The following is a 20,356-nucleotide window of genomic DNA, read 5'->3' as shown; positions in this document are numbered from 1 at the left end:
TCAGGAGATGGAGAAGCAAAGAAAGATCTAAGGGGTCAATGTGTGCAAAAGTGATAGGAGCACGCGGCACTTTCTGGGAAGGCTAAGCTGTTTAGGTAGGACACTGGGCTGTTACAGGGGCGGCCGGGGCCAGGTCATGAAGGTCCTGCGTGCCATACGAAAAGACCGGGGATTCAAGTTCTTTGGGAAAGAACCGGAATCTCACGCAAATGTAGAGAACGGGCGCGTGGACATGATGGGGCCTGGGGATGGAAGGGTGGGATGAACTGGGAGATTAGGCCTAATATAAATACACTACCATGGGTAAAATGAAAGTGAGCATACCTTCTGTATAGCACAGGGGGCTCAGCTCGGTGCTCTGTGATGACCTAGGAGGGTGGAGTGAGTGGGGTGGGATGAGAGGGAAGCCGAGAGGGAGAGGGTATGTATGCACGTATATATATTGTTGCTGTTATTGTTCAGTCGCTAAGTCGTGTCCAACTCTTGTGCGACCCCATGGACTGTAGCCAGCCAGGACCCTCTGTCTATGGGGTTCTCCAGGCAAGAATATTGGAGTGGGTAGCCATTTCCTTCTCCAGGGACTCTTCTCTACCCAGGGATCAAACCCATGTCTCCTGCATTGGCAGGTGGATTCTTTATCACTAGCCCACCAAGGAAGCCCAAGCATATGTGTGTATGTGTGTGTGTCAGTCACTCAGTCATGTCCAACTCTTTGCAATCCCATGGACTGTAGCCTGCGAGGCTCCTCTGTCCATGGGATTCTCCAGACAAGAATACTAGAGTGGGTTGCCATTCCGTTCTCCAGGGGATCTTCCTGACCCAAGGATTGAACCCAAGTCTCCTGCATTGCAGGCGGCTTCTTTACCGTCTGAGCTACCAGGGAAGCCCTGTGTGCATGTGTATAGGCCTCCCAGGCTGCCCAGGTGGCGCTAGTGGCAAAGACCCCGCCAATGCAGGAGACCTGAGAGACGTGGGTTCAATCCCTGGGTGGGGAAGATCCCCTGGAGGATGAAATGGCAACCCACTCTAGTATTCTTGCCTGGAGAATCCCATGGACAGAGGAGCCTCCAGTCCATAGGGTTACAAAGAGTCAGACATGACTGAAGCGACTTAGCACACACAGAGACCTCCCAGGTGGCGCTAGTGGTAAAGAACCCACCTATCAATGCATGTAGAAGTAAGGTGCGGGTTTGATCCCTGGGTCAGGAAGAACCCGTAGAGGAAGAAATGGTCATCCACTCCAGTATTCTTGCCTGAAGAATCCCATGGACAGAGGGGCTTGGCAGGCTGCTGTCCATAGGATCACAAGAGTTGGACATGACTGAAGTGACTTAGCACATATGCTTGCATATATATGTGTGTGTGTGTATATGTATATATGTACGTGTGAAAATCCCTCAGTCATGTCCGACTCTTTGCGTCCCAGGCCGGAATACTGGAGTGGGTAGCCTTTCCCTTCTCCAAGGGATCTTCCCAACCCAGGGATCAAACCCAGGTCTCCCACATTGCCAGCTGAGCCACCAGGGAAGCCCAAGAATACCGGAGTGGGCAGCCTATCCCTTTTCCAGTAGATCTTCCCAACCCAGGAATCAAACTGGGCTCTCCTGCATTGCAGGCAGATTCTTTACCAACTGAGCTATCAGGAAAGCCTGGATATGTGTATATATATAGCTGATTCACTTCATTGTACGGCAGAAGCTAACAACATTATAAAGCAATTATACTCCAAAAAAAAAAAAGAGAAAAGGAACTGGATTCTCCTTCCACCCCACTTCAGCCCTTCCTGCAGACATTCAGCAGCCTGGCCCTGTTCGGGTGGGTGAAACCAAGGGCCCCGATGCTCTGCAGCACTGAAGTGGGCAAGAGGCCACCAGCAGGCAAATGGCCAGAGAGCGACGGCCAGAGAAGGGCTGTCTCCAGGCGCTGAGGGAAATGCAGGAGTCAGGAGCAATTTGAAAGTTGTTTTCTTGTCGTAGGCATTTTAGAAATAGAAAGAAATGTCGTCACAAGGGAGTCCCATGGAGAGGAATGAACGCAGGATTTGGAGTCAGCAAAGCCAAAGGCCTGGGCCTGGGGCCCAGCACCACCGTGCCAGCTGGACGGCTCTGGGAAGGTCACTCGGCTCACCAAGGCCCCATTTTCACATCTGCACTGGGATCATATCTATTCCACGGCGTCAGCTAAGATAACATCCGTGTGTAAAAAATGCCGTACAAATATTAAGTTACTGTCGTTTTACAAAAAAAAAGCCCACAACAAGAAGAATCCCTCAGGCTCATTTGACCCCAGTTCCCACTTGGCACTGATCAGGTCGGTTGGGGACTTACTGGATGACATAGCAAGTCAGCAGCAGGGCTAAGGTGTCAACTCACCCGAGGACCGGCTCCAATGCCGTCAGCAGAATCAGCTGAGACCCAGCTTCACTCTGCAGTTTAGATGGCCAAGGCATTCCCAGGAAGTCCCTTTCAGCACAGTGTTCATGGTGGTTCCCCTGGGCAGCCCCAATATCCTCCAAAAGGTTGGCAAGATGTAGCAATAGCTCGATGAGGTTCCCAAGAGGCAGGGCAGAAAGGGAGACAAAGAATAGACATTTGTCCTGAGAATGGAAGAAGAGACTGTGTGCTTCCTCTACCCTTCCTGTGGCCACAGCCCTCCGACTCCCACCAACATTTTCAAAATACTGGAGTAGGTAGACATTCCTTTCTCCAGGGGATCTTCCAGATCCAGGGATTAAACCCAGGTTTTCTGCATTGCAGGCAGATTCCTTACCATCTGAGTCACTAGGGAAGCCCTCAAAACAGATTTACTGAAATATAGTTCACATACCATAAAAGGATCCTCTTGAAGTGTACAATTCAATGGTTTTTTAATTATATTCACAGAGTGGCTCAAATATCACCAGAATAAATTGTGGAATATTTTCATCTCCCCATAGAAGAGTCATCGGCAATCCTTCCCTTCCCCCATTCCCACTGTCCTCCCAGTCCTAGGTAATCATTCGTCTACTTTTGTTTGTTGTTGTTGAGTCACTAAGTTTTCGACCCCATGGACTGTATGTAGCCCACCAGGCTCCTCTGTTCATGGAATTTCCCAGGCAAGAATACTGGAGTGGGTTCCCATTTCCTTCTCCAGGGGATCTTCCGGACCCAGGGATTGAACCTGTGTATCCCCTGCAATGGCAGGTGGATTCTTTACCACTGAGCCATCAGGGAAGCCCAAATCAACTACATTCCAATAAAAATTAAAACAAAAACAATGTATGAGGATCCCAATTTTTTACATCCTTGCCAGCACTTGTTATGATCTGTCATATATATAACAGCTATTCTAGTAGGTATGAAGTACTATCTCATTGTGTTTATCTTATTGTGATAAAATATATATGACATTTATCTTTTTAACTGTTTGTAAATGTATAATTCCATGGCATTAAATGTATTCCTCTTTGTGGTTTTGACTTGCATCTTCCTAATGTCTAATGATGTTGAGCATCTTTTCACGTGCTTATTAACCATTTGTATATCTTCTTTGGAAAAATATCTCCTTAGATACCCTACTCATTTTAAAATTGGATTGTCTGTTTTTGTAAGAGTTGTAAGAGTTTTTTTGTATATTGACTTGTAAGAATTCTTTGTATATTCCGGCTACAAGTCCCATATTACAGATATAATTCCAAAGATTTTCTCCCATTCTGTGGGTTGTCTTTTCACTTTCTCGATGATAATCTTTGAAGCACAAAGGTGTTAACTTTTGATGAAGTCTAACTTATCTATGTTTTCTAGTTTGAGTTTTTAATGTCATATCTAAAAAGGCTTTGTCTAACTCAAAGTCATGAACATTTACCCCTTTGTATTCTTCACAAGAGTTTTACAGTTTTGGTTATTTCATTTAGGTCTCTGATTCATTTTGAATTAGTTTTTACCTAGGGTGTGAGGTAGGACTCAAATTTCATTTTCCTGTGTGTGGCTACCCAGTCATCCCAGCATCATTTGTTAAAAAGGCTATTTGTTCCCTCACTGGATTTTGTCACCCACGTCAAATATCACACCCATGTCAAACATCACACTGCTTTTGAGGAAAGCAGTCCTGAAACAGTAAGTTCTACATGCAGTTAATACAACTTGTGATTCCTGGAAAGTGATCAGGGCCTGTGGTCTGAGATGACTTGGTATCCAACACGAATTCCTAATATTTGATGTGTGTTAGTCGCTCAGTCGTGTCCAACTCTTTGTCACCTCATGGACAGTCGCCCGCCAGGCTCCTCTGTCCAAGGAGTTCTCCAGATAAGAATACAGGAGTGGGTAGACATTCCCTTCTCCAGGGAATCTTCCCAACCTAGGGATCGAAGGCAGGTCCCCTGCATTGGCAGCCGGATTCTTTGCCGTCTGAGCTACCAGGGAAGAGAGGCCAAAAAAAAAAAAAAAAAAAAAAACTCAGATTCTCTGTTGAATGGCACAGACTGGGTGCCCCAGGGCTCCAAGTGGCCTGATGTATTGCAATCTCTCGGGCCCAAAGTGGTGGTGGTGTTTCAGTTTTTCCATGTTTATCAAGAAAAGATATCTAACTGAACATGCAATGGAGCTGCAATTTATAAGAATATGACATATTTGAAATCTTTTGAAAGCTTTTGAAATCTTATAAAAAGCTCTTGACTGAATTACTGTATGTGATAACATTTTTAAACTGTTTAACATATTTTTATTTTATTTTTGAGGAACAAGAGCTCCATTTTTAAAAATTTGATCATTTCTTGTATTTGAAATACTCCTTGATGACGTCCTTGGCTTGAAACTCTTTGCCATAACCCTAAAAAAAAAAAAAAGAAAAAACAATTTTTCTAACATTCGGGAACTTGGCTAAGTTGCTAGCACTAGTTAAAGCAAAGCCTTAACAAAAATTAGCATATGTCTTTTGACAATGCTTTCCATCATTAAAATGTCTTACAGCGAATATTACTCAGCTATTAAAAATAATTCATTTTTAATCAGTTCTAATGAGGTGGATGAAACTGGAGCCTATTATACAGAGTGAAGTAAGTCAGAAAGAAAAACACCAATACAGTATATTAACGCATATACATGGAATTTAGAAAGATGGTAACGATGACCCTATATGTGAGACAAGAAAAGAGACATAGATATAAAGAACAGACTTTTGGACTCTGCAGGAGAAGGCGAGGGTGGGATGGTTTGTGAGAATAGCATTGAAACATGTCTATTACCATATGTGAAATAGATCGCCAGTTCAGGTTTGATGCATGAGACAGGGCGCTCAGGGCTGGTGCACTGGAATGACCCTGAGGGATGGGGAACACATGTGCACCCGTGGCTGATTCATGTCAATGTATGGCAAAAACCACTACAATATTGTAAAGTAATTAGCCTCCAATTAAAATAAATAAATTTTTTTAAAAAGAAAAAAAATGTCTTATAGCCATTTTCAAGGATCTTAATGACTTTTAGTGTTTTTAAGGCTCATGACATGGCTTTCCTCTTACCAGCATTTTCCAGATTTCTGCAGAAACACATTCAGGTAAGCAGATTCATTGATTGAGTTTTTTTAACATAATCTTTAAATTGTGGTAAAATATACATAACAGGAAATTCACTCTGGGACTTCCCTGGTGGTCCCGTGGTTAAGACTCTGCACTTCCAACTACAGGAAACATGGGTTCAATCCCTGGTTGGGAAACTAAGGTCCCACAGGCCACAAGCTGTGGCCAAAACAATAAACAAAAATTGACGTTAACAATTTTTCAGCATACGATTCAGTGGCATTACGTTCACTCACACTGTTGTTCAGCCATCTCCACCATCCATCTCCAGAACCTTTTCATCTTCCCAACTGAAACTTTGTACCCCTTACTTCCTAATTCCTCATCCCTCCTCCCCTCAGCCCCAGGAAACCACCATTCTACTTCTCGTCTCTATGAATTTGACAGCTCTGGGTACCTCACATAAGTGGAATCACACACGATTTTGTTTCTGTTTCCTTGATCTGGCTTCTTTCACTTGCTGTCACGTCTTCCAGTTCAACCCTGTGGTCACACATGTCACAATTTCATGTAGCTGATTTCCCACTCTTCCTTGGGATTTCTGAGAATCTCAGGATGAATCTCTACCCCTGAAGGTGATCTCATTTGTTTTTCTCACAATCAGAGGGAGGCTGTGGTTCTGAGTTGCCTCACAGCTGACTGGCACCCACTGCCTGCCCAAGGGCATGATGACCACTGCTGCCAGGCTGGCGGGAAGCGCTGGGGTGGAGGCGAGCCTCGGGTCAGGGAGCACGGCCAGTATAGCTTGCGTTCTGCTGCCTTCTGCCCACCTCGGCGCCCAGGGCTTTCACGGAGATTCCTCTTCTAGCCATTCATCCTCCCAACGTTGATTGAACGTCTGTGGTGTGTCCAGCGCTGCGTGAGGGGCAGGAGGTACAGTGAGATAGGACAGATGTGGGCTTTGCCTCCCTGGAAGTTATCACCTCGTGAGGGAAAGGCACTATATCATCAACCATACAATAAATAAATGTCTGCTTACATCTGTGATGACTACTACGAAGTAAAAGTGCAGTTGCGTCATGTCATGCTCAGCAGTGTCCAACACTGCGAGCCCACAGGCTGTGTACACCACCAGGCACCTCCGTCCCTGGGATTTTCCAGGCAAGAATACCGGAGTGGGTTGCCATTTCCTCTTCCAGGGGATCTTCCTGACCCAGGGATCGAACCCTGCATCTCTTTCGTCTCTTGCTTTGGCAGGCAGATTCTTTCCCACTGCACCACTTGGGAATCCCCATGAAGAAAAAGTGTAGGGTACAGTGCAGATGTCTAAAATGGGGGTGCCAGGCTGCAGAAGGGGATCAGGGCCGTACTCAGAATCCACTGGCTGACGTGGCAGCCGTGACCTGACACTAGAATAAGGGTCACGGTCCCTGCCTGCGAGGCACGCCAGGCTGACAGAGAGGGCTGGGTGGACTAGGCTCCCCTGGGTTTGGCATGTCCAGCACCCCCTCTGCTCTCTGCTCCTTTTAGGAATTGTTGCTCCTGTTTCCAGGGCTTCTGGGGGCCCCTCCTTTGTGGTAGGAGATGTCAGGTAAACTGTGCTTTACTCTGGAGGGAAAATCGTGACACATTCAGAACACCGGATCCTAAACCTTTCCTGAGATGTCAGGCCTTCGTATTTTCATGGCATTTGTCTTACACCTCTGGTATCTGCTCCTTTCCACTCTCCAGGCCCTAGCTCATAATGTCATCAACATAGAACACTGTCTCATGTGACGATGAACTGTTCAAAGTCTGAGAACTGAAGAACCTCAAAAGAGATAATGAAGTCCTGAGGTGAGATGGCAAAGGTGTGCCAATGACCGTGACAAATAAAAGCAGGATTTCTGATTTTTTTCTGCTTCTTGCAATACAGGAGATGACATTTGCTAGATCAATAACTCCATCCCAGGTGTCAGGGACTGTATTTATTTTCCCCAGCAACGACTCCACATCTGAAATAACAGCTGCAATTGGAGCTGTTATGTGGAGTCACCACATAATTACGTTTACAGTAACCCACTGTCATTCTCTGACACCCATCTGCCTTCTCCACTGGCCACACTGAGAGCAGGATGTAATAAAATCACCACCCAGCCTCTTTAAAGGCCTTGATGACACCATTAATCTCTCCAGTCCCCCGGGGGTGCAATATTGCTTTTAGTTTATCACTTTAGTGAGGCGGGATCTCCATTTGACTTCTGTCCTCATCAAATCCCTTACTCTGCCAATGCAGGGGCCAATACAGTAGTTCTGCCAACGGCTGGGGATACCTATTGCAGCTACAGATGCAGGGGCAGGGAAACAGAAAGCTTTGGAGATCCATGGGGACTGTTTGGAAGTCAGTCTAGTCGAACTCAATTTATTACCTGGAGAAGGATGTCCATATGCAGCATCCTATGCCAAAATAATAGAACTGAGTCATTGACATGTCTGTCAGTAGGGAGGTGGCTGACTAAACTCTGATATATACATATAATATTAATAGGACCCACTTAAAAATATTTATTTATTTATTTGGCTGCTCTGGGTCTCAGTCAGGGCACATAGCATCTTTGATCTCATTGTGGCATATAGGACCTTTTTAGCTGTAGTATGTGGAATCTTTTTACTTCTTGTGTCATGTGAACTCTTAGTTGTGACATGTGGAATCTAGTTCCCTGACCAGGGGTTGAACCCCTGGGCCCCTGCATTAGGAGAACATAGTCTTAGCCAATGGACCACCAGGGAAGTAGATCCACCCCCTAGGATCCATTCAAAGCAATGAATGTAGTTTTTTTTTAATGGATATATGTTATATGCTGATGTGGAAGGCGCTTCAAGAGAAAAAAGCCAGGTGCAAAATTGCATAGTATGACCCATTTTTTTTTTTTAAGTAAAAACAAAAGAAACATTGACCATACTGGGGGGAAAACAAACAAACAAAAAAAAACCACCTCCATTTATTACTTTAACTCACACCCTGATCAGTAGAGCCAAGTGGGCTAAAGTCAGAGATCTGCTGACCAGACTTGAAGGCTTTTTTCAGATATACAAATCAAGTAGGAACTTAGTGGGTGGGCCACTCATCTATTTATGATCCATCAGTTACATCAGCCTCTGCAGGGCAGTCATCTGGATAATTCCACTGGTCCCGTCTATTATGATGACCATTCTATTACGATAACCATGCTCACTTTCCTCTGGAAATAAGTGCAGCTACTTGGTTTCTCCCACCCCAGGGTCTCACATCCCCACAGAAACAAGGAAGCCTTTTTCCCACCAGCAGCTCCCACCAAGGACTGCTTAGTGGTGCTGCCACTCCCAAAGGTTTTCTCAAGGCCGTGGTTTTCTGGGGGATCAACTTCTGGGTACCAAAGAGTGTCATGCCCATTACATTGCATTAGGGAGGGTGACTTTATTTTGAAAGCAACTGGGAGCCACTGAAGTGTTTTCAACAGTGTAGGGTGATGAAATTTCTTTTTTTTGGCTGTGCCGCACGACTTGTGGGATCTTAGTTACTCAACCAGGGATCAAACCTGGGCCCAGGCAGTGAAAGTACCAAGTCCTAACCACTGGACTACCAGGTGAGTCCCCTGGAAATGTCTATCTTAACAAAACTACTCCTGATGTTCAGTGGGAGTGGAGTGGAAGGGGTGAGGCAGGAGAGAGGGGAGCAAGTGAGAATTGATGCCGTGACCCCAGTAAGACTTCAACACATGCAGACGGTAGTCAAGTCCTGAAAAGGACAGGGCAGGTGGGTGTCACCATGGGGGGAGTCTGGGAGATATGGGGTACCCTGAGTAAGGCATGGTGAGTGGGGTCACATGGATGGGAGAGAAAGGGTTTTTTTGCTATACTTCAGCTTGATCTACCTCATGACTGTGCTGGGCAGGGTAGGTCATAAGTCAGATAGCTTGGAGCAAAGTAGGCCAAAATTCCATTCTCAGGAGGAGATGATGAGCAGTATGGGTTCATCTGGGCTTCCCAGGTAGCGCTAGTGGTGGAGAACCCGTCTGCCAATGTGGGAGACATAAGAGACGCAGGTTCGATCCCTGGGTCGGGAAGATACCCTGGAGGAGGGCATGGCAACCCACTCCAGTACTCTTGCCTGGAGAATCCCCAGGACAGAGGAGCCTGGTGGGTTACAGTCCACAGGACTGCAAACAGTTGGACACAACTGAAGCATCTCAGCATGCACACAGGCACACATGGGCTGCATTAGGAGAACATAGTCTTAGCCAATGGACCACCAGGGAAGTAGATCCACCCCTGTAGGTCACCGCTACAAGTGACCAGATGCTATATCCCATGGGATCCCTGAGAAACCATATGAAATGTGTCTCAGGAAAAGGGGGAAACAGGAAAAGCATCTTTCCACGGCTTCCACACCACATTGGCCAAGGGTTCACCCTAAAGAGTGAACTCTCCCTGTATTTCCAGGTCACTCGAGCATGGGCATTCCCTGGGGTCCCCTAGTCTAAGTTGTGACAGACACAGAGAGGATTGGGATATAGGGTAGACAGTACATGTTGCGGGCCTGGGACACAGCACGGTCAGGTCTTACCCACACCTGTACCTGAAACTGCTCAGAGACTGCAGAGCAGGGCCATTGTAGCAATGGATGGAATAAAAATTAGATGTGGCCGAGAGGATTTGAAGAGGTGCATGTGGGTATCCAGGAGAGATGCTCAGCTCTCAGTCACTAGCAGAAAGGAGATATGCTTTAAATTGATCATTTGTAATGGAATGGATGCTGAAGTTTCTACCTGAATACTTCCTTAAAGAGGACATCCTTGACTCTCCTCTCTAAAGGACCCCAGTCACTCCCATCATCCCATTCTTCCCCTGCCACACGAGTCATCTGTCATTGTGGATTGACTGACTCAGTGTTCACCCCCTCCACTCCACCCCACCCCCAGCATGACAGGCCAGGAAGCCAAAGCCTCCTGTTTCAGGTCCCCTGGCTGCTCGGTCATGGTTTAAACGTCTCCAGTCAGGCAGAGACATTTTCCCTGGCATGATTCCATAGCTGTTCTTTCATAAACACTTAAATCCCTTCATGATTAAGTTACCAGAACTCGTCTGGATTGAAGCCTTGAGGAGGCTATCTTGTTTACTTATTGGCTTGTATATGCATGCTAAGTCGCTTCAGTCATGTCTGACTCTGTGAGATCCTATGAACTGTAGCCCACCAGGTTCTTCTGTCCATGGGATTCCAGGCAAGAATACTGGAGTGGGTTGCCGTGGCCTCCTCTTGTTGTCTGACTTATTATTATCTGTCTCTCCCAACTCTGTCACTGAAGCTCCTGGATAAAAGTCACTCGTTTTTTTGTTTTTTTACTCCACTGCATCCACAGAGCCTAACACAGTACCTGGTATAACAGAGGCTCAATCAGATTTCATCCAGATCTGCTGCATGAAAGGGTGGATGGATGGAGGTGGGAAGACTATGGTAGGTGAAGGAGGCGGAAACAGTAGGCTATAAGGCTCATTTCCCCAACCTGTAAACTGAAATGCTCCAGGGCTGAGTCCTCAAATCTCTTTTCCAGTCACCCTTACTTTAGGTAAGCTTCTTCAGTGTCATCAATTTAACTTCATAGCTCCAGGCATGACCTCTCCCTGGAAGTTCTGACTCATATCCAAAACTACCCAACCTTTTCATGCAGATGTTAACAGACATCTCAAATGTAACATATCCAAACAGAACACTTCGTTTCTCCTCCAAATCATCTCCTCTTACAGCTTCCCCGATCTCCCCTCTGCCAGGCATTTGGAGTCATCCCTGATACTTCTTTCTCCTGTATGTTTCTGGTTCAAACTTCAGCAAACCCTCGGGGCTCTACATAATGTACAGACACCACCATTTCTCCTGACTCCCATCTCCCCAATCTAAGATATCATCCTATTTCAATTAGATTATTGCAGTAGTCTTCTTTTAAAAAAAATAAATAATTTCATTTGTTTATTTATTTTTAGCTGTTCCGGGATCCTCGTTGCTGCTCAGGCTTTTCTCTGGTTGCGGCAAGTGGGGGCTACTCTCCGTTGCGCTGTGCAGGCTTCTCATTGTAGAGGCTTCTCTTCTTGCGGATCATGGGTTCTAGGGTGTGAGGGCTTCAGTAGTTGTGGTGCACGGGCTCAGCCACTCCACAGCACACAACATGTGGGATCTTCCTGGATCAGGGATTGAACCTGTGTCTCCTGCATTGGCAGGTGGATTCTTTACCCCAGGGAAGAGCCCCAGGGAAGCCCTGCAACAGTCTTTCCATATTGGGTGTGTCTGTCCACCTGTGTCACATCTCCCTCGGTCAGCACTGACTCCAGCTCCAGCTGCAGCAGATAGGTGCGTGCAGGCTCAGCTGGTCTGGAACCGATGTGTCTCTCCTCCAGCACGCACCTCGTGTCTGTTTGCTTTTCGCCCAGAAGCCTCTTGGCTCCCGCACGAGATTCACCTTGCACTGACAGCCTCTCGCCTCAAGTGTGAGCTGCACATCTTTTCGCTTTCTGCCGCATCTGATGCAGCAGGAGTCTGCTCCTCCCATGCACCCAGGAATGCAGTGTTAACACCCCAGTGGCAACACTCCACCACTGGGGGTCGAGGCACCTGGGAAAAGGCAGATGATTCTGGGAAACAGTCTGTGCACTTCTCAAGGATCCTGGTAAATGCAAGCTCCCCTTGTCCACAGCAGCGATGGTGACAAAGCACCTTCTCTGGGCTTTGGTTCCTTTCCTATCTCGTTGTCTTCACTTCCTCATGCCTGCTCCTTGTGTCATCACTGAGAAAGGCTATGTACACATAAGTCCTTGTCCCAGGACGATGACTGAGGCCTGACAGAATTTCCCCTTCTGCAGTTTCCACCTGCTACCCTCCCCTTGGGGCTTCTCTGGTGGCTCAGTAGCCAAGAATCCACCTGCCAATGCAGGAGACATGGGTTCCATCCCTGGGTCAGGAAGATCCCCTGGGAAAGGAAATGGCAACTCACTCCAGTATTCTTGCCTGGAGTATCCCATGGACAGAGGAGCCTGATGGGCTACAGTCCATGGGGTCGGACATGACTGAGCATCGACATGCACACAATGTTTACTTAAATGTTGCTGCTTCTTTGTTTTGCACCGGAGCCAAGAGTTTCATCAGGGAGGAGGTGAGCTGATGGCTGGGTGGCCTTGCCCCCCTCTTGGTGGCCTAGCCAGAGACTGCCCTTTCTACTCTGAACTTCTGCTTTGTCAGTAACTGTCTCAAGCAGGTGGTTCTGAGAGCCTTTTAAAAATATCTTGATAACTGTTATTATTTTCCAGCACAAAGCAAAGCATGCTTTTAAAAAAAGGAATTTGAAAAATAAAAAAGTAAAAAAAGGAATTTGAACATTACGGCAGCTTTGAAAATGAAAGTCCTTCACAAACTGCTCTTCCAAGTGTTGTACCTGGTTTGGCATCTCCTGTAAACCTCTCTGGAATGCAGAGTCTCAGGCCCCTCCCGGCCTGACCTGCCGAATGAGAACCTGGCAGCAGGATGCCTCTGAAGAGAATTCACCCAATGCGTTGCCCTCTTAGGCTGTTCCTAAGGATCTCTTTTGGGATTCCCAGGTGGCTCAGTGGTAAACAATCTGCCTGCAATGCAGGAGCTGCAGGAGACTCGGGTTCGATCCCTGGGCGGGGAAGATCCACTGGAGGAGAGCATGGCAACCGACTCCAGTATTCTTGCCTGGAGCATCCCACGGATAGAAGAGCCTGGTGGGCTACAGTCCATGGGGTCGCAAAGAGTTGGACATGAATGAAGTGATTGAACAAGGATCTCTTTGGGGGTCTTTGCTCTGAAATTTGTTTCAAGGAGTTCCAGGTAAACCCTCAAGGACCTCAGAGCATTTAGAAAACTAAAACCTCTATAAGCCCGGTCCCTGCTGATCCCAGGGAAGAAGGGAGTTTGTCCTCTTCTGGTCCCAAGTCTCTGGGCATCACCAGCTCAGGGTGACCTGAGTCACCTCTGAGCTCCAGCCAAACAGCCACAGCTTGGAATCCATGGGGCGCTGGGAAGGGACCTTGGGTGGCCTGGAGGCGGGCACGCCAGTGGTCCAAGCCTTCCCTCCCCAAGCTCCCAGCACAGCCACCCCAGCCCCTGCCTGGCGGCCCAGGCCCAGGCTACCAGGGGTGAGGGGCTGGGCCAGGCTCCCTTCCTCCTCCACAGGGAGGCAGCCCATTGCCTCTGGAGAGACTGGAGGCTCGCGGGCAGCCAGCAGCACCCCTGGTGGCACAGGAGACACGGCCCCAAGTGAAGGAGTGAAGGAAGCCCGGTCCCGGATGGGGCTGACCTGCCGGCTGGGCTCTGCAGGCAGTCGGAAGCCGGAGCTGCGGCGCAGGACCGAAGAGGTTAACGCGCATCTGCCTCCGAATGTTAATGTGTCTAGGTGATGTCAGTGGGAGCCGGGGAAGGAGGGTGGGGAGAGCGGCGGGGATCGCAGGCGGCGGAGACTGCCGGGCGGCCCGAGGAAGACCCCCCTTCCGGACTGCGGGGCTCCGGGGGCCCGGGCTCGGGATTCGCGCGGGAGGCTGCGGCAGCCTGCGTGGGCTGACGGGCGAGCTGGCACCCGCGGCGCGGCGGGATGGACCTGGAAGCCTCGCTGCTGCCCACCGGCCCCAATGCCAGCAACACCTCGGAGAGCCCGGATAACCTCACCGCGGCCGGTGAGACGCGCTGGAGGGCGGTCTTCCCTCCTCTGCGCCGCCGAGGGTGGGAAACGGGAAGGTTTCACCTCTGATCTAAACTGCTTGCGAAACTTTATGCCAGTTCTTGGGAATGAGATGGGCAGTCTGCCCTCCCAGAGGGGCAGGGAAGAAGGGGACTACGGGGAGACGGGGCAGGGGCAAAGGCATGATAGGAAGTGGCCTCGCATGGTGGCCAGCCGCGAGGGTGGCAGGGGAGGGCTGCTGAGGAGTTCCAAAGATGCTTTGCCGGAAAAATTCCAGGCTAGAAAAGCAAGAGAAACTGGAGGGCTGTATGTAGGGAGATGGCTGGAAGCTCACTCATTCACCGATCCCCTTGGTTTTTTCACTTGAACTACGTGATCTGGTGGGGTTTGAAACATCCTTACTGCCTCCTCCCCCAAAGAGGCGTGAGAAGGAATAACTCCCAGAGATGCGAGGGGATTAACTTTGCTGGTGAAAGATGCTTCCTGACATTTCTAGCGCTGAGATGCCCTGGAATTCTAGCTTCGAAGGGGAAGAGAAGGAAGAAAACAGAGGAAAGGTTTGCATGGAGAAAATTCTCGGGTGGCTGGGCTGCGGCACACAGCTTCAGTCTAGTCACTCTGAAAGCCCAGGCTCAGAAGATAGGGACCCAGAAGAGAGGAGGGCTGTGGGCCTGATGGCCAAAAGCCTCCACGAGACAGTCACACACAGGGATCCCCAGGAGTCAGCACACGGCTTCCAACCAGTGACTCCTAAAATGAAATGAGCTGGGCTGCAAATAGGAAACAAGGAAACACATGCTGGCGCCCACACATGCACACATGTTCGTGTCCTGCTGGCTATTTCGATAACATTTCCTGGTGAAGCCCCAAGGCCCACAGAACCGTTCTCTGCAGACAGCTGTGGTTCTTGACTCTGTGTCTTCTGAGAAAACGCAGGAGGCAAAGGGACTGGTCCTTTAATAAACAGGTGGTGCAGGAGACTCTGGTGGGATTGAGCAGGGAGCCGGTGCAGGAGGGCATGGGGTTAGGTTTAGCAGCCGTGTGGGCAGGGAGGATGGCAGGGAAGATTCCAGATGAAAGATGGGCCCTGAGCTGATATGGCAGGTGGATGGAGAGGTGGGCAGGTGTGTGGCTGGAGGCTGAGCATGCCAGTAGGAGTTCTGCCCTCGGAGAGCAGAGTCCATGTCAAACGGTAGACCCTTGCTCCTTCTGTCCCCAGGGCTGCCTCCTCGCACAGGGAGCATCTCCTACATCAACATCATCATGCCTTCAGTGTTTGGTACCATCTGCCTCCTGGGCATTGTCGGGAACTCCACAGTCATCTTCGCGGTGGTGAAGAAGTCCAAGCTGCACTGGTTCAGCAATGTCCCCGACATCTTCATCATCAACCTCTCGGTGGTGGACCTCCTCTTCCTCCTGGGCATGCCCTTCATGATCCACCAGCTCATGGGCAATGGGGTCTGGCACTTTGGCGAGACCATGTGCACCCTCATCACGGCCATGGACGCCAACAGTCAGTTCACCAGCACCTATATCCTGACCGCCATGGCCATTGACCGCTACCTGGCCACCGTCCACCCCATCTCCTCCACCAAGTTCCGGAAGCCCTCTGTGGCCACCCTGGTGATCTGCCTCCTGTGGGCCCTGTCCTTCATCAGTATCACCCCCGTGTGGCTCTATGCCAGGCTGATCCCCTTCCCAGGGGGCACCGTGGGCTGCGGCATCCGCCTGCCCAACCCAGACACTGACCTCTACTGGTTCACCCTGTACCAGTTTTTCCTGGCCTTTGCCCTGCCCTTCGTGGTCATCACGGCCGCCTACGTGAGGATCCTGCAGCGCATGACATCCTCCGTGGCCCCCGCCTCTCAACGCAGCATCCGGCTGCGGACAAAGAGGGTGACCCGCACGGCCATCGCCATCTGCCTGGTCTTCTTCGTGTGCTGGGCGCCCTACTACGTGCTTCAGCTGACCCAGCTATCCCTCAGCCGCCCGACGCTCACTTTTGTCTACCTGTACAACGCAGCCATCAGCTTAGGCTATGCCAACAGCTGCCTCAATCCCTTTGTGTACATCGTGCTCTGTGAGACGTTCCGGAAACGCCTGGTCCTGTCGGTGAAGCCTGCGGCCCAGGGGCAGCTCCGCGCTGTCAGCAACGCCCAGACAGCTGATGAGGAGAGGACAGAAAGCAAGGGCGCCTGACGCTTCCCCCTGCCACCCTGGGCACCTTCACGTCAGGACTCCACAGCAGACTGTGGGGAGAGACGCTGAGAGCAACCCAAGACTGCTCTGGGAGGTTGTAGGGAGGCGGGGTGGGGAGCGGTGGTCACAGACCACTGGGGAGGCTTGGCGCCAGGTTTGGGGGCTCCAAGCATCAGAAGTCTCCTTCCAAGAGCTGGATGGACCTTCGGGTTGAACAGACACTGAGCAGGAAGACTGGTTTAAGTGTTCACTACACCTGCTAGCTCCCAAATGTCTTTTTCCCAAGAGGAGAAGTAAAAGGCTTCTGGCCAGATTTGTTTAAGATCAGGCAAGGCTCGGGTGTGCGCCGCGGTAAGGCACAGGCCCCTGGGGAGATGGGAGAGGTGATAGAGCCTCAACGCCCTCTCCTGTCTCTCATGGGTAGGACGGAAGGCAGCCTTTCTCCCAAGCTGGAGGATGATGAAGAATAAAGCATGCGGGCTCTCCAGATTCGAGCATCCTGTGTCAATTTCCCTTTATCTCTAGGCGATGCATGTTTCTTTGGGGGGTGGGGATGGGGCTGTGAGCCCACAGGGGTAAAAGCCCAATTTGCTAGGAGATTCACTACCAGGGAATGACAAGGCTATCTTGGGTGGGTGCAGGTGGGGGCTTTGAAATTAAGAAAAATGGGGAGGGGCAAGGGGGCTTTGCAGCTGTGAGGATATTGTCTTCATGGGGTGCATTTGTCAGTCACCAGATCCAGAGTGACACCCATCAGGGTCCTGCACGTTCAGGGTTCATTCTGAGGCCTGGAGCTTTGGACATCAGCTTTTTGCTCCAGCCCTGTCTCTCTGAAGTTAAAAAAAAAACAACAAATAAAGGAAAATCTCCACCCACATCTCTCTGGATGCTCCTGTATAATTGCTTGGGCCTGGGGGTTGCGGGGGAAGCGGTGAGGGTGGGTGGCCAAATAGGGAAGGAGGGGTCTCTTGGCTGTGGAATCCAGACCTTGGTTCAGGCTGCATTGTAGGAAGCAAAAGAAGGGGATCTGCTTGTCTAAACCCACAGGGAAGATGACACAAATGGAATTACTGTGAATTCATTAAACGGAAATTTCGCTGCCAGGCTTGTTCTCGGACTCAGCTTCCCATCTTCTGCTCAGAAGCACTTGGTTGTTACCATTGCCGCTGTAACGAGTCCCACCCACCACCTCCTCCGCTGAGTCACAAGTTGCAGGGCTGGCTTCTTGGGGCAGCCTGAACCTGAGCCTGCCTCTTGCTGCAGCTGCGAAGATCGTGAGCCACGTTGAGTAGGAAGATTACAGATGGGGCCGCTGGGCGGCAGCCAAGGATGCTGCGTCTCAGCTTCTTCAAGAGAGAAGCCCGGAGCCAGGCGTCCTGCAGGAAGACGTGGATGAGACAGTGGGAGCAAACTGTGACTCCTGATTCATCCAGACACATCCTTAAAGCAGGTGCATCAGCAGAGCCTCTTCTTGGTCCTTATTTTTCACTGTGGAGTTGCAGCAGGTAGCCTGTTTAGCAAACTTCTGGGCAGCTTCTTTGGGTCCTGGGGACCTTTTTCTAATCATTAGTATTAGTATTTCCCTCTTGCATTCCATTCCACCCAGCGCATGGGGAGTTGGGGTGGTAAGGGGTGGGGATAGTTAGTTTTACTTACCCTCTAACAGTGGGGTCTTTAGCTGTCACAGGTAAGCTCCACATCTACTTGAGACGTACAAACAACAAGAGAAAAGCAACTCTTACGGGAGCCTTAAGGCAACCCCTGCCCACTGGTTCTGCAAAAGGAGGTTTCCTGTATCTGCTTTGCCTGTGGAAGGCTTCCCTGGGTCTATCTTCCCTACCCCCTCCCCCTCCAAGGAGGAATCTAGGAGAGGAAATAGGTGAGATGGCCTCTCCCAGGAAATGCAGGTGACCAAGGCTACAGGTGGGTGAGCGGGCGGGTGAATGACATGCTGAAAGTCCCAGAGACTCTCAATGCCATATTGAAAACTGAAGTTGAAGCAAAGTGGGCTGAGACAGGAATGTGAGTGGGTGGTGATGTAGACAGAACTGGGGGAGAGGACTGGGGAGAGGTGAACTCATGGCTGGAGAGGGAAAAGGGGACAGAGAGGTTATCAGCAGGGGTGGGGCACCTCTCACCAACACGTCTTTCCCCAGCCCAGTCCAGCAGTCACCTGAACAGACTGGCATCTACAGCAGTGGTCCAGGCAATGGAAACATCCTGGATTAGAGGGGTGGCAGTGGAGATGGAGAAAGAGGCACATATGTGAGATACGTCTGTAAAGCAGAAGCCACAGGGCCTGGGGTGAGCTGGCTGTGGAGGATGAAGGAGAAATAGAAACTTGGAAGTCACTGGCCTCTAGGGAGATGGGATGGTCTAAGGAAAGAGTGAGTGCAGAGTCAGAAGGAAAGAGCTTGACATTTCCATGCAGAGGTTGAACCGAGAAGGAACAGTCAAGCCAGTAGAGACATCTGTAAGATGTAAGTAAGAAATGGCCAGAGAAGTAGAAGGAAATCAGAAATTGTGGCACCATAGAAACAAGAGAAGAGTCATTTAAGGAGCAGTGGTTGGCTGGACCAAAGCTGTCCAGGAGGTCAGATGGATGAGGAGGCGTGGAAGGGCCCATTGGATGTAAGATCATAGTGGTCACTGGGGACCACAGCTGGTTGAGGCTGAGGAGTGACCCCCCCCTTTTAGAGAAAGCAAATCCTCCCAAGTTTGCTGCAATCCTCGCCACCACTCCCTACTGTCTAAAGCTCGGTCTGAGTCACTTTTGTTTCCCCTGGTTCCTGAAAGTATTTACACTTGCAACACTTGTTCAGGAGCAATAAGTACTATATTGCAGCATACCTATTTATTTATTTTAATTTTTTTTGGCAGCACCGCACAGCTTGTGAGAAGGATCTTAGTTCCCCCACCAGTGATGGAACATGTGACATTGGCAGTGAAAGCACCAAGTCCCAACCACTGGACTGCCAGGGAATTCCCTGGCAACATAATTTTAAAAAGGTGATTTTTTAATTGCTGCTAGACACAGAAAGCATACAATTTAACCATGTTCGTTGGTAATTATATTACTTTTCCTATCCTGTCCTCCATGAAGCTCCATAGGTTGCTCCAGGTTCTTTCCCTTCTGTGATTGATTGCAACTGACTTACAAGCCCTGCCTCTGCCCTGTGATTTGACCTCTCTGCCCCATGCCTGGGCTTCCTGATGGCTCAGCAGTTAAGAATCCACCTGCCAATGCAGAAGATGAGAGTTCGGTCCCTGGGTCAGAAAGATCCCCTGGCGAAGGACAGTAGCTCCCCACTCCAGTATTCTTGCCTGGGAAATCCCATAGACAGAGGAACCTCTAAGGCTACAGTCCAAAAGGTCGCAAAGAGTCAGATACAACTAAGCAACTGAGCATGCACACATACCTCGGTGCTTGCCTGAATCCTACCCACCTTCTACTCCAGCTCAGTTCCCTACTTCCCCACAAAGCCTTCCCAACCCTCTCCAGCCTGCAATGAGTCAGTCATTCTCTGGGCTCCTATAAAACTTCCAAGTTATGCCATTTATTAGGTGATTAATCTTGCTCTATGTCGACTTGAAATACTGCACAATGTGAGAGATGCGAGTCACATTTTATTGGGGGGCAAAATGAGGGCTGCAGCCTGTAGACAGCACTTCAGTTAGCTCTGAGGAACTGCTCCAGAGAGGCAGGAGAGGGTTAGTATATATGTGATTTTGGTAAAGGGGGAATATATGCACAGTGCAATCACAGCACATATATTTTGCAGAAGCTTTCTGCTGGTCATGAGGAGCAGTCATCATCATGAAGGATTTTAGCGCTTTTCTAGATATGAGGAGGTACAAGATTTAGGCTCATAAAATCGGCTTCTGAACATATCTAACTCCCTGAAGACCCTCCATCAGCCCAACAGAGAGTGCCTCATCTCTGCTCTCCACTTTGAACTCC

The 20,356-nt window shown here is 49.5% G+C and overlaps 1 protein-coding gene and 1 non-coding gene across 2 annotated transcripts; one reads left to right on the top strand and one right to left on the bottom strand.

Moving 5' to 3' along the window:
• Positions 1-5,425: 5,425 nt before the first annotated feature.
• LOC133044099 (small nucleolar RNA SNORA33) lies at positions 5,426-5,556 on the bottom strand. Its single transcript, XR_009689847.1, has one exon. It is a non-coding gene; the product is annotated as a small nucleolar RNA SNORA33 (small nucleolar RNA).
• Positions 5,557-14,082: 8,526 nt separating this feature from the next.
• MCHR1 (melanin concentrating hormone receptor 1) lies at positions 14,083-16,475 on the top strand. Its single transcript, XM_061124039.1, has 2 exons — positions 14,083-14,191; positions 15,416-16,475. The coding sequence occupies exons 1-2, from the start codon at positions 14,110-14,112 to the stop codon at positions 16,393-16,395; spliced, it is 1,062 nt and encodes a 353-aa protein (XP_060980022.1). The 5' UTR covers positions 14,083-14,109; the 3' UTR covers positions 16,396-16,475.
• Positions 16,476-20,356: the final 3,881 nt, after the last annotated feature.

This window comes from Dama dama, chromosome 22 (genome assembly GCF_033118175.1).
Source record: "Dama dama isolate Ldn47 chromosome 22, ASM3311817v1, whole genome shotgun sequence".
NCBI lineage: Eukaryota > Metazoa > Chordata > Mammalia > Artiodactyla > Cervidae > Dama > Dama dama.
Note: the sequence above shows the minus strand (reverse complement) of the source record. Positions and strands in the feature narration are given on the sequence as shown.

Coding starts and splice junctions, on each gene's coding strand:
- MCHR1 (XM_061124039.1), top strand. CDS start 14,110: ATGGACCTGGAAGCCTCGCTGCTGCCCACCGGCCCCAATGCCAGCAAC. Junction 14,192..15,415: donor GGATAACCTCACCGCGGCCG/GTGAGACGCGCT, acceptor TTCTGTCCCCAG/GGCTGCCTCCTCGCACAGGG.